The sequence below is a fragment of the Chlorocebus sabaeus genome, chromosome 23 (assembly GCF_047675955.1).
Source record: "Chlorocebus sabaeus isolate Y175 chromosome 23, mChlSab1.0.hap1, whole genome shotgun sequence".
Lineage (NCBI taxonomy): Eukaryota > Metazoa > Chordata > Mammalia > Primates > Cercopithecidae > Chlorocebus > Chlorocebus sabaeus.
In genome coordinates this window covers 47,328,811-47,342,200 of record NC_132926.1, presented here as the reverse complement: position 1 = coordinate 47,342,200, position 13,390 = coordinate 47,328,811, and the positions used below count along the sequence as shown (strand labels likewise).

The following is a 13,390-nucleotide window of genomic DNA, read 5'->3' as shown; positions in this document are numbered from 1 at the left end:
GCTCCTAAAAATAATGCCTTTACATTTCTTAAAATACCATTTGTAGAGCAGATCTAAGAAATGGAAAGATTGTCAAATTGACCAGAGCACCTTTATTCAAACAAATTGATCTTTTAACAACTGACATTTTAAAAGTTCTCGGTGTATTTTTGCTCACTTCAGCAGCAAATATACTAAAATTGGAATGATACAGAGAAGATTAGCATGGCCCCTGCGCAAGAATGACACACAAATTCATGACGCATTTTTAGGAACAGAAAACCAAACACCGCATGTTCTCACTTATACGCGGGAGTTGAACAATGAGAACACATGGACACAGGGAGGGGAATATCACACACTGGGGACTGTCAGGGGGTGGGGACAAGGGGAAGGAGAGCATTAGTACAAATACCTAATGCATGCGGGGCTTAATACCCAGATGACAGGTTGATGGGTGCAGCAAAACACCATGGCACACGTATACCTATATATCAAATCTGCACATTCTGCACATGTGTATCAGAACTAAGTATTTTAAAAAAAAAAAGTTCTAGGTGTATTTTTAAAATATCTTTTCTGGGGGATGGGGGTTTTTTGTTACAGAAATCATTCCAGACTGGAACAAGCGCACATCTAGATCTGAGAGTGAAATTAAATCTGAACACCCAGTTCAATGTAACAGTGTCCTTGAATTAAAGAAAAAATATTTATCTAAATTGTAACATTGTTTTCCTTTGGTAGAAATTTACCACAATTAAAGTCACAAGAATGAAAATGTTAAATCATAATCTTTCTAAAATTGTGATCAAGCTAAGATATAGATTTTGGAAATAATATTTCGGTTAAAAACGTTTCAGGCCAGGCACAGTAGCTCATGCCTGTAATCCCAGCACTTTGGGAGGCCGAGGCGGGTGGATCATGAGGTCAGGAGTTCAAGACTAGCCTGGCCAAGATGGTGAAACCCTGTCTCTACTAAAAATATAAAAAACAAAAAAATTAGCCCGCCATGGTGGCGGGAGCCTGTAATCCCAGCTACTCGGGAGGCTGAGGCAGAGAATTGCTTGAACCCAGGAGGCAGAGGTTGCAGTGAGCCAAGATTATGCCACTACACTCCAGCCTGGGTGACAGAGTGAGACTCCGTCTTAAAAAAAAAAAAAAGAACCTTTGAAAATTTAAAGAATTTATTATGTGGGCCAGGCGCGGTGGCTTATGCCTGTAATCCAGCATTGTGGGAGGCCGAGGCAAGTGAATCACCTGAGGTCAGGAGTTCAAGACCAGCCTGACCAACATGGCGAAACCCTGTCTCTACTAAAAATACAAAAATTAGCTGGGCGTGATGATGCACACCTATAATCCCGGGTACTCGGGAGGCTGAGGCAGGAGAATTGCTTGAACCCAGGAGGCAGAGGTCGTGGTGAGCCGAGATCGTGCCATCGTACTCCAGCCTGAGTGACAATAGAGCAAGATTCCATCTCCAAAAAAAAAAGAAAAAGAATTTAAGATATTTTACATATATAAAAGAAAATTGCCTATGAAATTTGAGGTAACTTTTTTTTTCTTTTTTTTGAGATGGAGTTTCGCACTTGTTGCCCAGGCTGGAGTGCAATGGAGCGATCTTGGCTCACCACAGCCTCCGCCTTACGGGTTCAAGCAATTCTCCTGCCTCAGCCTCCCGAGTAGCTGGGATTACAGGCGTGCACCACCACATCTTGCTAATTTTGTATTTTTAGTAAAGACGGAGTTTCACCATGTTGTAAGGCTGATTTCAAACTCCTAACCTCAAGTGAGCCACCCGCCTCAGCCTTCCAAAGTGCTAGAATTACAGGGGTGAGCCACCGCGGTGGCCTATTGCATTCTTTTTTTGAAACAAGGGTTAAGATCAGAAGTTAACGGCCAGGCATGGCAAATCACAACTGTAATCCCAGCACTTTGGGAGACTGAGGCAGGTGGATCACCTGAAGTCAGGTGTTTGAGACCAGCCTGGCCAACATGGTGAAACCCCTTCTCTACTGAAAATAAGTGATAACTATTTCATCATCTTCTTTATATTTAAATATGAATAATTCTGATTTACCTAAGCAAGGCCCAAACTTGTAGAGGTAACATTTATTTAATTTTTTGTTGTTATTTAATTGTGACTCCATATTTTCTATATTTAAAACCTTTACTCTTTTACTTAATTTCTCAGGGAGCACTCAACATCAGTGATAGAACCATACCTCAACCCCCCATTCTTCAGCTTTCAGTGGAGAAGCTTAGCAGAGATGGAGCTTTCCTCATGGATGCAGGCTCTGTAAGTAGTTTGACTTATCCTGACCCTCACTGCAGACTACTGTTTTAATTTAGCATTTGGTTTCATTCCCTTTAATATCTCTTCCTGAACAGATTTCATATTTTAACCTATATACAGTCATACACTGATTAATGATGTGTAAAGTCACAGCTTATATGATGGTGATCCCATAAGATTTATAATGGAGCTGAAGAATTCCTATCATTTAGTATTTACTATACTATATTTTTATATTATTGCTTTGGAATGTACTCCTACTTAACTTTTTAAAAAGTTAACCTCAGGCAGGTCCTTGAGGAGATATTCTAAAAGAAGATCTTGTTATCATAGGAGATGACAGTTCTATGCATGTTATTGCCCCTGAAGACCTTCCAATGTGACAAGGTGTGGAGGTGGAAGACAGCAAGATTGATGATCTTGATGCTGTATAGGCCTAAGCTAATGTGTGTTTGTGTTTCAGTATTTAACAAAACAATTTAAAAAGTAAAAAATTTAAAAAATTTTAAACATAGGGCCGGGCATGGTGGCTTACACCTATAATCCCAGCACTTTGGGAGGCCGAGGCGGGCAGATCATTTGAGATCAGGAGTTCAAGACCAGCCTGACCAACATGGTGAAAATCTCTACTAAAAATACAAAGAAATTAGCCAGGTGTAGTGGTGTATGCCTGTAATCCTAGCTACTTGGGAGGCTGAGGCAGGAGAATCACTTGAACCCAGGAGGCAGAGGTTGCAGTGAGCCAAGATTGCACCACTGCACTCTAGCCTGGGCTAGACTGTCTCAAAAAAAAAACCTTTTTTTTAAATAGAAAAATGCTTATAGAACAAGGATATAAAGAATATTTTTGTGCAACTGTACAATGTGTGTTTTAAGCTAAGTGTTATTACAAAAGACTCAAAAAAAATTAAAAGAAGTTGACCGGGCATGGTGGCTTATGCCTGTAATTGCAGCACTTTAGGATGCCCAGGCAGGCGGATTGCTTGAGGTCAGGACTTCGAGACTAGCCTGGGCAACATGGTGAAACCCTGTCTCTACTCAAAATACAAATATTAGCCAGGCGTGGTGGCTCAAGCTGTGTCTCAGCAACTCAGAAGGCTGAGGTGTGAGAATCACCTGAGCTGGGGAGCCCGAGGCTGCAGTAAGCTGAGATCACACCACTGCACTCCAGCCTGGGCGACAAAGTGAGACCTAGTCTTAAAAAAAAAAAAAAAAAAGAAGTTGGCTGGGCCCAGTGGCTCACGCCTGTAATCCCAGCCTTTTCGGTGGCCGAGGAGAGCAATTGCTTGAGCCCAGGAATTTGAGAACAGCCTGGGCAACATGGCAAAACTCCGTCTCTACTCAAAATACAAAAATCAGCCAGGCGTGGTCACGTGCACCTGTAATACCAGCTACTTGGGAGGCTGAGGTGGGAAGGTTGAGGCTGCAGTGAGCTGAGATCATACCACTGCACTCCAGCCTGGGCAGCAGAACAAGGCCCTGTCTCAAAAAAAAAAAAAAAAAAAAAAAAAAAGAAAAGAAAAAAAACTAAAAGAGGCTGGGTGTGGTGCCCCACGCCTGTAATCCCAACACTTAGGGAGGCCAAGGCAGGCGGATCACCTGAGGTCGGGAGTTTGATACCAGCCTGACCAACATGGAGAAACCCTGTCTCTACTAAAAATACAAAATTAGCCAGGTGTGGTGGTACATGCCTGCAATCCCAGCTACTTGGGAGGCTGAGACAGGAGAATCACTTGAACCTGGGAGGCAGAGGTTGTGGTGAGCCAAGATTGTGCCATTGCACTCCAGCCTGGGCAACAAGAGTGAAACTCTGTCTAAAAAAAAAAAAATTAAAAGAAGTTCATAAAGTTATAGTAAACTGGGCCGGGTGCGGTGGCTCAAGCCTGTAATCCCAGCACTTTGGGAGGCCGAGGCGGGCGGATCACAAGGTCAGGAGATTGAGACTATCCTGGCTAACACGGTGAAACCCCGTCTCTACTAAAAATATAAAAAATTAGCCAGGCGTGGTGGCGGGCGCCTGTAGTCCCAGCTACTCAGGAGGCTGAGGCAGGAGAATGGCGTGAACCCGGGAGGCAGAGCTTGCAGTGAGCCGAGATCGTGCCAGTGCACTCCAGCCTGGGCAACAGAGCAACACTCTGTCTCAAAAAAAAAAAAAAAGTTATAGTAAACTAAGGTTAATTATTGAAGAAAGAAATTTTATATATATATCTAGTGTAGCCTAAATGTACAGTGTTTGTAAAGTTTATAGCAGTGTCCAGTAATGTCCTAGGCCTTTATATTCACTCACCACTCACTGACTCACCCAGAGCAACTTTCAGTCTTGGGCGCTCCATTCGTGGTAAGTGCCCTATACAGGTGTAATGTTTATCCCTTCTACCATATTTTTACTATACCTTTCCTATGTTTAGATCCACAAATACTTAGCATTGTGTTATAGTTGCCTACAGTATTCAGTAACAACCTATAGAGGTTTGTAGCCTAGGTAGACTATACCATTAAGGCTTGTGTAAATACACTCTATGATGTTCACACAACGAAATCACATAACAAAACGTTTCTCAGCATGTATCCCAGTGTTCAGTGATTCATGACAGTACATTTGTCTGCCACCTTCCCTTTCCATATCCTCCTTGTTTCATGCCAAGCATAAAATGTCTCATCAGGTAAATACTAATTACTATTCAGTTAAAGGCTGTACAATCTCACTAAATATACTTACCTTTTTGACCTTTTAAAATATACTCAGGCTGGGTGCAGTGGGTCACACCTGTAATCCCAGCACTTTGGGAGGCTGAGGCAGGCAGATCTCTTGAGGTCAGAAGTTCAGGACTAGCCTGGCCAACATGGCGAAACCCCATCTCTACTAAAAATACAAAAATTAGCTGGGCATGGTGGCACATGCCTGTAGTTCCAGCTACTCTGGAGGCTGAGGTGGGAAATTGCTTGAACCCAGGAGGCGGAGGTTGCAGTGAGCTGAGATTGCACCATTGCACTCTAGCCTGGGTGACAGAGTAAGACCCTATCTCACAAATATATATATATATAATAAAAATAAAATATACTCACTCAACAGACTCACCTTTATGTATGCTACTTCTCAAAATAATTTTATTCCTGTCCCTAGGTACTAATGCTTTGGGTTGGAAAAAATTGTACACAGAATTTTCTCAGCCAAGTTCTAGGAGTTCAAAACTATGCATCGATTCCACAGCCTATGGTAAGACTCTTTTATTATAGTGATTATAAAGGGCATTTCAAAGGTGGCAAAAACATGAATATCCCCTATTTTGATATCAGAAAATAATAACAGAATCATATCAAAATTTTTTATTGATAAGTTTTCATATTGGTGGATTCTATCACTCCATTCATAGAATCATTAGGGAATTTATGTATTTAAAAGGCAGATAGGCCAGGCGCAGCAGCTCACGCTGTAATCCCAGCACTTTGGGAGGCCAAGGTGGGCTGATCACGAGGTCAAGAAATCGAGACCATCCTGGCCAACATGGTGAAACTCCGTCTCTACTAAAAATACAAAAATTAGCTGGGTGTGGTGGCGCATGCCTGTAGTTCCAGCTACTTGGGAGGTTGAGGCAGGAGAATCGCTTGAACCCGGGAGGTGGACGTTGCAGTGAGCCAAGATTGTACCACTGCACTGCAGCCTGGAAACAGAGCAAGACTCCATCTCAAAAAAAAAAAAAAAAAAAAGTATGCCAGGCGTGGTGGCTCACACTTGTAATTCCAGCACTTTGGGAAGCTGAGGTGAGTTTGAGCCCTGGAGTTTGAGACCACCCTAAGCAACATAGTGAGACCCCATAACTACAAAACATTTTAAAAATAGCTGGGCATGGTGGCACACAATTGTGGTCTTAACTACTTAGGAGGCTGAGATGGGAGGAGTGCTAGAACCTGGGAGGTTGAGGCTGGAGTGAGCAGTGATAGCACCGTTGCACTCCAGCCTGGGCAACAGAGAAAGAACCTGTCTCAAAAAATAAATAAATAAAAGACAGCTGTGTCAGGATTATAGCTACAATAAGCACTGGCTTTCAGGCCTTGAACAGAACTACTGGACTGGATGACTAAGCATTTTAAGTATGAGTAAATAAGAAATTGTTATATTTTTAATAATACCTGAATGAATCAATTAATTCTGGATGTCATGCTAAAACGAAGGGAAGAACTAAAAGGTTTTTTTAGATGAGGGCTTAGAAACTATGCCCAAGGGGTACCTGCTACTTGTTTTTGTAAATAAGGTTTTATTGGAACATCCATGCCTGTTCACTTATGTATTGTTTATGGCTACTTTGGTGTAGCAGTGGCAAGGTTGGCCAGGCATGGTGGCTCACACCTATAATCTCAGGACTTCGGGAGGCCGTGACAGGCAAATCACCTGAGGTTGGGAGTACAAGACCAGCCTGGCCAACATGGAGAAACCCCCGTCTTAAGGCGAGGCGGGCGAATCACCTGAGGTCAGGCATTCGAGACCAGCCTGACCAGCATGGAGAAACCCCCATCTCTATTAAAAATACAAAAGTAGTCAGGCATGGTAGCACACACCTGTAATCCCAGCTACTCAGGAGAATCGCTTGAATCCAGGAGGCAGAGGTTGCGGTGAGCCAAGATCGCGCCATTGCACTCCAGCCTGGGCAACAAGTACAAAACTCTGTCTCAAAAAATAAAAAACAATGGCAAAGTTAAGTAGTTGCAGCAGAAACCAAATGATCTTTAAGAAGTTTGCCTACTCCTATTCTAGATTATTCGTAGAAAATTGTGGTCCCAAGTCAAGTTGCATTGGCATGACTAGGAATTTTTTAGGAAAGCAAAATCTCAGGACCACACCCCTGCCCCAGACCTCCTAAATCATTATCTGTAGTTCAACAAGATGATCAGGTGATTCATATATATGTTAAAAGTCAAGGCCAGGCATGGTGGCTCATACTTATTATCCCAGCAATTTGGGAGGCCGAGGTGGGCAGACTGCTTAAGCCCAAGTTTGAGACCAGCCTGAACAACATGGTGCTCAGTACTAAAAAATACAAAATTTAGCTGGCAGGTAGCACATGCCTCTTATTCCAGCTACTTGGTGGGGCTGAGGTGAGATAATCACTTGAGGCTTGGGAGGCAGTGGAGGTTACAGTGAGCCATGATCACACCAGTGCACTTCAGCCTGGGCAACAGAGCAAGACCCTGTCTCAAAAAATAAATTAAATGTGAGAGGTAGGCCGGGTTCTGTGGCTCGCTCCTGTAATCCCAGCACTTTGGGAGGCCGAGACAGGTGTATTGCCTGAGCCCAGAAGTTTGAAATCAGCCTGGGCAACATGGCAAAACCCTGTCTCTACAAGAAATACACAAATTAGCCAGGTATGGTGGCATGCCCCTGTAGTCCCAACTACTCAGGAGCTAAGGTGGGAGGATCACCGGAACCTGGAGGTTGAGACTGCAGTGAGCCATGATTATGCCACTGCCCTCCAGCCTGGCGACAGAGACCTTGTCTCAAAAAAGAAAAAAAAAGTAATTAAAAAAATAAAAGTTTGAAAAGTACCATAGACCATACATTAGATATGTAATTAAAGTAATTGGATATTGTTGGTTTTGATTAACAGACAGACCTTCCAGAACTTGATACACCAGAATCTGCCAGAATAATAGCTTTCATCTCTTGGCTTAGAGAGCAGAGACCATTTTTCCCAATACTTTATGTAATAAGGTAAGTTGAATTTTCCATTTGCTAGTAGTAAAACAATTTGTTTGGCCTTGTCACGACCTGACAAGAGTATAGCAAAAAAAAAGGAGAAGAAAGAAAAAGAATTCTTCTCAATAAATAGCAGTAAATCATGCCTTATATCCAATTATTGGAAATACTAAACTTTTTTCATTTTTAATTGACTAATAATAAGTGTATATATTTATGGGATACACTGATTTCTTGATACATGTATACATTGTGGAATGGTCAAATTAGGCTAATTAACATATTCATCTTCTCAGCCAATTATTGTTTCTTTGTGGTGAGAACATTTAAAATCCATAATTTTGCCTATTTGAAAATATACAATACGTTATTATTAACCATAGTCATACTATGTAATAGATCACCAGAATCTATTCATCCTAACTGAAATTTTGTACCCTTTGACTAATATCTCTTCTTTCCTTCTCCACACCCACTTCCTGCCTCCTAACCTCTAATAACCATAATTCTACTTTCTACTTATATGAGTTCAACTTTTTTAGGTTCCACACATAAGTAAGATTGTGTGGTATTAAGATTGTGTGGTATTTGTCTCTCTGTGCCTGGTTTATTTCACTCAGCATAATGTCACAAATGACAGAATTTCCTGTTTTTTAAAGGCTGAATAGAAGTCGCCGGGTGCGGTGGCTCATGCCTGTAATCCCAGCACCTTGGGAGGCTGAGGCGGGTGGATCACCTGAGGTCAGGAGTTCAAGACCAGCCTGACCAACATGGAGAAACCCTGTCTCTACTAAAAATACAAAATTAGCCTGGCGTGGTGGCGCATGCCTGTAATCCCAGCTACTCGGGAGGCTAAGGCAGGAAAATAGCTTGAACCCAGGAGGTAGAGGTTGTGGTGAGCCAGGATCGTGCCACTGCATTCCAGCCTGGGCAACAAGAGCAAAACTCCATCTCAAAAAAAAAAAAAAAAAAAAAGAAAGGCTCAGTAGAATTCCATTGTGTATATATACCACATTTGAAAAATCCATTCAGTTATTTCCGTATCTTGGCTATTGTGATTAATGCTGCAGTGATCATGGAAGTGAAGACATCTCTTTGATATACTGATTTCAATTCCTTTGGATATAAAGTGGAATTTCTGGATCAACTATCTTAATTCCATCATACACCATAAGCTTTTCCCTTAAACAGCTTGAAATTTACATAATCAACCAAGTATTCTCAGAGAAAGCCTCTAGAAGTAACTGTTTGTATAGTAAATGTTATTATGGTTATGAGAAAATCAGAAGCCTTCTGACAAGTCTGTTTATTTTACTGCTACATTTTATCTAAAATTTTTTGCCTTTTATTCCTAAGGGATGAGAGTCCAATGAAAGCAAACTTCCTTCAAAACATGATAGAAGACAGAACAGAATCTGCACTATCATATTATGAATTCCTGTTGCATATACAGCAACAAGTGAATAAATGAATGAATGAAGAAATTTGACTTAATTATTTCTAAGGAACGTCACAATAGTGCAGAATACCTGCAAATGTGTAATACCTTCTTTTTCTATTATGTTTGTGGACTAATGTGATGATTGAGATGTTCTCACTGTGATTTCAACAACCTATAGCAAATAAAAGACCACAGCAGAGAATCAAACATGCAACTCTGAAATACTGATTTTTCAAATCGGAATATAGCTACATATGATACTTTTTTCTTGCCAATTATGTTTGAGTTGTTATGGATTAAAATAAGACAATATTGCAGAGGCAAAGTACATTTTGTAAAATAAAGATTTCTGTGTTCTACATGTATATTTCTCTGAATTTTTGGCTGCTACATTTAAAACCTCACAAGACTGTGTTGCAGGGAAGTTACAAATTCATTGGTAGTGATGTTTTTAAAATAAAAACAATGGGAAGTAAATATAATGTAGGAAAACTAGAATTCATTCCCCACACGTTGTCTGGTTTTTTGTTTCTCTTTTTTAAGGAAGGGAAAGGATCATGTTGACTAAAAAAGGATCATCATGTTGACTAAAACTAGAGTAAACTAATTCTAGTATAGCTTGAGAAAGATATGAAGAAACACATTCAAGCTTTAAAATCTGTCAGTATTCTTTATACTTGAAGAACAAAGTCACTTTGATTTGAAGTGAGAACTATCATTAGGTGGTTTTTTGATTTCCCGACGAAGACTTGGACATACTGTCTTAATCTGTAGTGAAAAGAGTTTGAGCTGTCTTCATAAACATTGGGACTGGCAATGATAATAGGGAGATAAGAAACTTTAATTATGTTGATCCTTTAAGTGGATTTTGTTTGGTGCATTTCTGCTCTGGGTATGTAATAAAAATGGGGGTTTTTGGTGAAATGAGGGTGAAGAAGTGAAAGGTTTCTAAAGTACTATCCAATTACATCAGTAACATTTTTCTAAAGAGTTTGTTAAATTGGAAGTCACTCATAAGAAATATTTATTCTTGAATAGGAAAACCTATTAAAGCATAAATGCTGCTGTTTGATTTGGTGGATATTAAGATAACACAGCTCCAACATATTAAAGTTATGAAAGAAACTTGATTTCTGAAAATCCTTAAGAGACTGCTTTCTTGATTCAGCTAGAGAAATATTATAGTCAAAACTATTGAGTGAATTTTGTTTACAAATAGGTGAATTATATTTTGTGTATTTAAAGTGCTGTGACATAGTATGTTTAAGAGTTTGGCTCAGTTTTCACAGATTGATTTTGTCTTATGAATTTCTTAAATATGTTCATGTATAATACTTGATCAAAATATTTTTGGGTTTTTTATTTTGTTTTAATGGGTTAGAAAATGTGTTTACAATCTTGGTCTTATATGATCACCAATGAAATAGTAACTTTCAGGTTTATATCAGTATGAGCTGACTTTAACTGAGTTGTTTGGGATAGGGAAGAAGCAGTCCCTCTACAGTATACAACTACTGCTTGCCAGCTGGATCAAAATAATCGTGTTTTATGAAAATATCTCCCTTAAGCAGTGTTAAGGTTGGTTTGCAGTGTGTAAGTGGCACATTGAACTGGAAGTTTTCTTGAAAGCGGCTTCATCTATTAAGAAGCAATTTTCAAATTGTAGCAAATTATATTATCCCCTTTTAAATAAACAGTCGTTACATGCTGATGTTTCTTAAAATAACTAAAATGTTCCTCTTAATGTGATTTTAAGTGGAGTTATTTGTAGGTCCTTTCTTAATAGTAGTAAAGAATCTTCTAGAGGGAAACATTTGTGCTTTTAGGGATAATCTTCCTTGTGCCTCTCACTACATCCCTAAGTGGGTATGACTCTTGTTATTACCACATGCTTTATTAGTATATTTCACAAATTTACTTTTAAATATTATTTTAGATACTGTGTAACATGTGCAATTCAGAATAATTTTATAACAGGTCATGAAAAACATAACTTTAGTTAGGATTCACAATATTTGTTCTCCACATAATGAGAGAATGAATGAGCCTTTGGAGATACTGATACAAAGCAATTATTTTTTGCAATGTTGAATGTGTTTTTTAGTTTGATTCTTTTTTTTTCCCCCGATAGGGCACTACCTGCCATATCATCTTGTATTACTTTTTGATGTAAAGCAACTAATATTTACACTATGCCATATTTTTTTTAATCATAGTTGTAAATTATGAAAGATCCTTGAATTTTCTACAGATCTACAACTACTAATGTAACAGACAAGGGCAATCTTGGTATTTAAATCTGAGCATGGCAGTTCTACCATAAAAAGTACTCTATTTTTCTAATTTCTAGGATTTTTAAAATAACATTTCTGTAAGTCTGACATACTAATAGTCACTCAAGCAGTACCATTTATTTTAGTTTGCATATATTTTCAGTTTTTAATTTAATGTAATGTATTGAATCTAATAGACTGTTTTGCAATAATTAGAATAAAGATTTATTTCTTCTAATCGAAGATGCATAACAGCTATTATCTAGGGGACCACCAAATGTGATTTCAAGATTTTGTTAACTATGACAAATGTAATCCTTACATAGAAATTTTAATTTTGTAAAGTAGTGTATATTATTGTAATATTAAATTCTTGTTCTCAAATTCAAATATGTATTGATCTTCAATGTGCTGTGTTAAATCTTGCTTCTCTGAAATGTTGGAGACAAGATTTGTCTTCCTTTTTACAGTTTGTAATTTTCACTGTTTTATTCCTGTAAAAAAAAAAAAAAGTCACTTGTAACCCATGCAAACAATCGTTTGATCTGTGCTAACTTATCAACTTGGTTATTCAATAAAGTTAATTGAAAAAGCTTATATATAGTGACTAGTTATCTGAAGTGATATGAGCCTGGTACGGTGGCCCACACCTGTAATCCCAGCAGTTTGGGAGGCCCAGGTGTAAGGATCGCTTGAGGCCTGGAGTTGAAGAACTGTCTGGGCCAGATGGCGAAACCTTGTCTCTACAAAACAGTTTTTAAAAGTAGGCTGGGCGTGGTGGCTCAAGGCCTGTAATCTGAGCACTTTGGGAGGCCAAGGCAGGTGGATCACCTGAGGTCAGGAGTTCAAGACCAGCCTGGCCAACATGGTGAAACCCCATTTCTACGAAAAATACAAAAACTTAGCCAGGCATGGTGGCATGTGCCTGTAATCCCAGCTACTCGGGAGACTGAGGCAGGAGAATCACTTGAACCCTGGCCAAGGTTGCAGTGAGCCAAGATCGCGCCACTGCACGCTAGCTTGGGGAACAAGAGCAAAACTCCACCTCAAAAAAAAAAAAAAGGGCCAGGCACGGTGGCTCACTCCTGTAATCCCAAAACTTTGAGAGGCTGAGGCAGGCAGATCACCTGAGGTCAGGAGTTCGAGACCACCCTGGCCAACATGGTGAAACCATGTTTCTACTAAAAATTCAAAAATTAGCTGGGTATGGTGCCAGGTGCCTGTAATCCTGGCTACTTGAGAGTCTGAGGCATGAGAATTGCTTGAATTTGAGAGGCAGAGGTTGCAGGGAGCTGAGATTGCGCCACTGTACTCCAGCCTGGGCGACATAGCGAGACTCTTGTCTCAAAAAAAAAAGGCCAGGCGTGGTGGCTCACGCCTGCAATCCCAGCACTTTGGGAGGCCAAGGCAGGTGGATCACAAGGCCAGGAGTTTGAGACCAGCCTGGCCAACATAGTGAAACCCCGTCTGTATTAAAAATACAAAAAATTAGCTGGGCATGGTGGTGGACACTTGTAACCCCAGCTACTTGGGAGGCTGAGGCAGGAGAACTGCTTGAACCTGGGAAGCAGAGGTTGCAGTGAGCCGAGATCACACCACTGCACTTCAGCCTGGGTGACAGTGTGAGACTCAGTCTCAAAAAAAAAAAAAAAAAAAAGTGGTGGGGCATGGTAACTCACGCTTGTAGTCCCAGGTACTCAGGAGACTGAGGC

General features: G+C 40.1%; 1 protein-coding gene and 1 pseudogene across 2 annotated transcripts in view; both read left to right on the top strand.

Moving 5' to 3' along the window:
• SEC24A (SEC24 homolog A, COPII coat complex component) overlaps positions 1 to 12,275 on the top strand; it is a 79,056-nt gene extending 66,781 nt beyond the window's left edge. The window contains exons 20-23 of one of the 2 annotated variants that reach the window (XM_038007722.2): positions 2,171 to 2,275; positions 5,397 to 5,489; positions 7,876 to 7,979; positions 9,321 to 12,275. In XM_038007722.2, coding sequence (XP_037863650.2) covers positions 2,171 to 2,275; positions 5,397 to 5,489; positions 7,876 to 7,979; positions 9,321 to 9,435 — 417 coding nt within the window. In that variant the 3' untranslated portion in view covers positions 9,436 to 12,275. Of the gene's footprint in view, positions 1 to 585; positions 694 to 2,170; positions 2,276 to 5,396; positions 5,490 to 7,875; positions 7,980 to 9,320 lie in introns of those variants that run through there. The other variant, XM_073010678.1, reaches the window with a different exon arrangement.
• Positions 150 to 249, top strand: LOC119618469 (U6 spliceosomal RNA; annotated as a pseudogene).
• Positions 12,276 to 13,390: the final 1,115 nt, after the last annotated feature.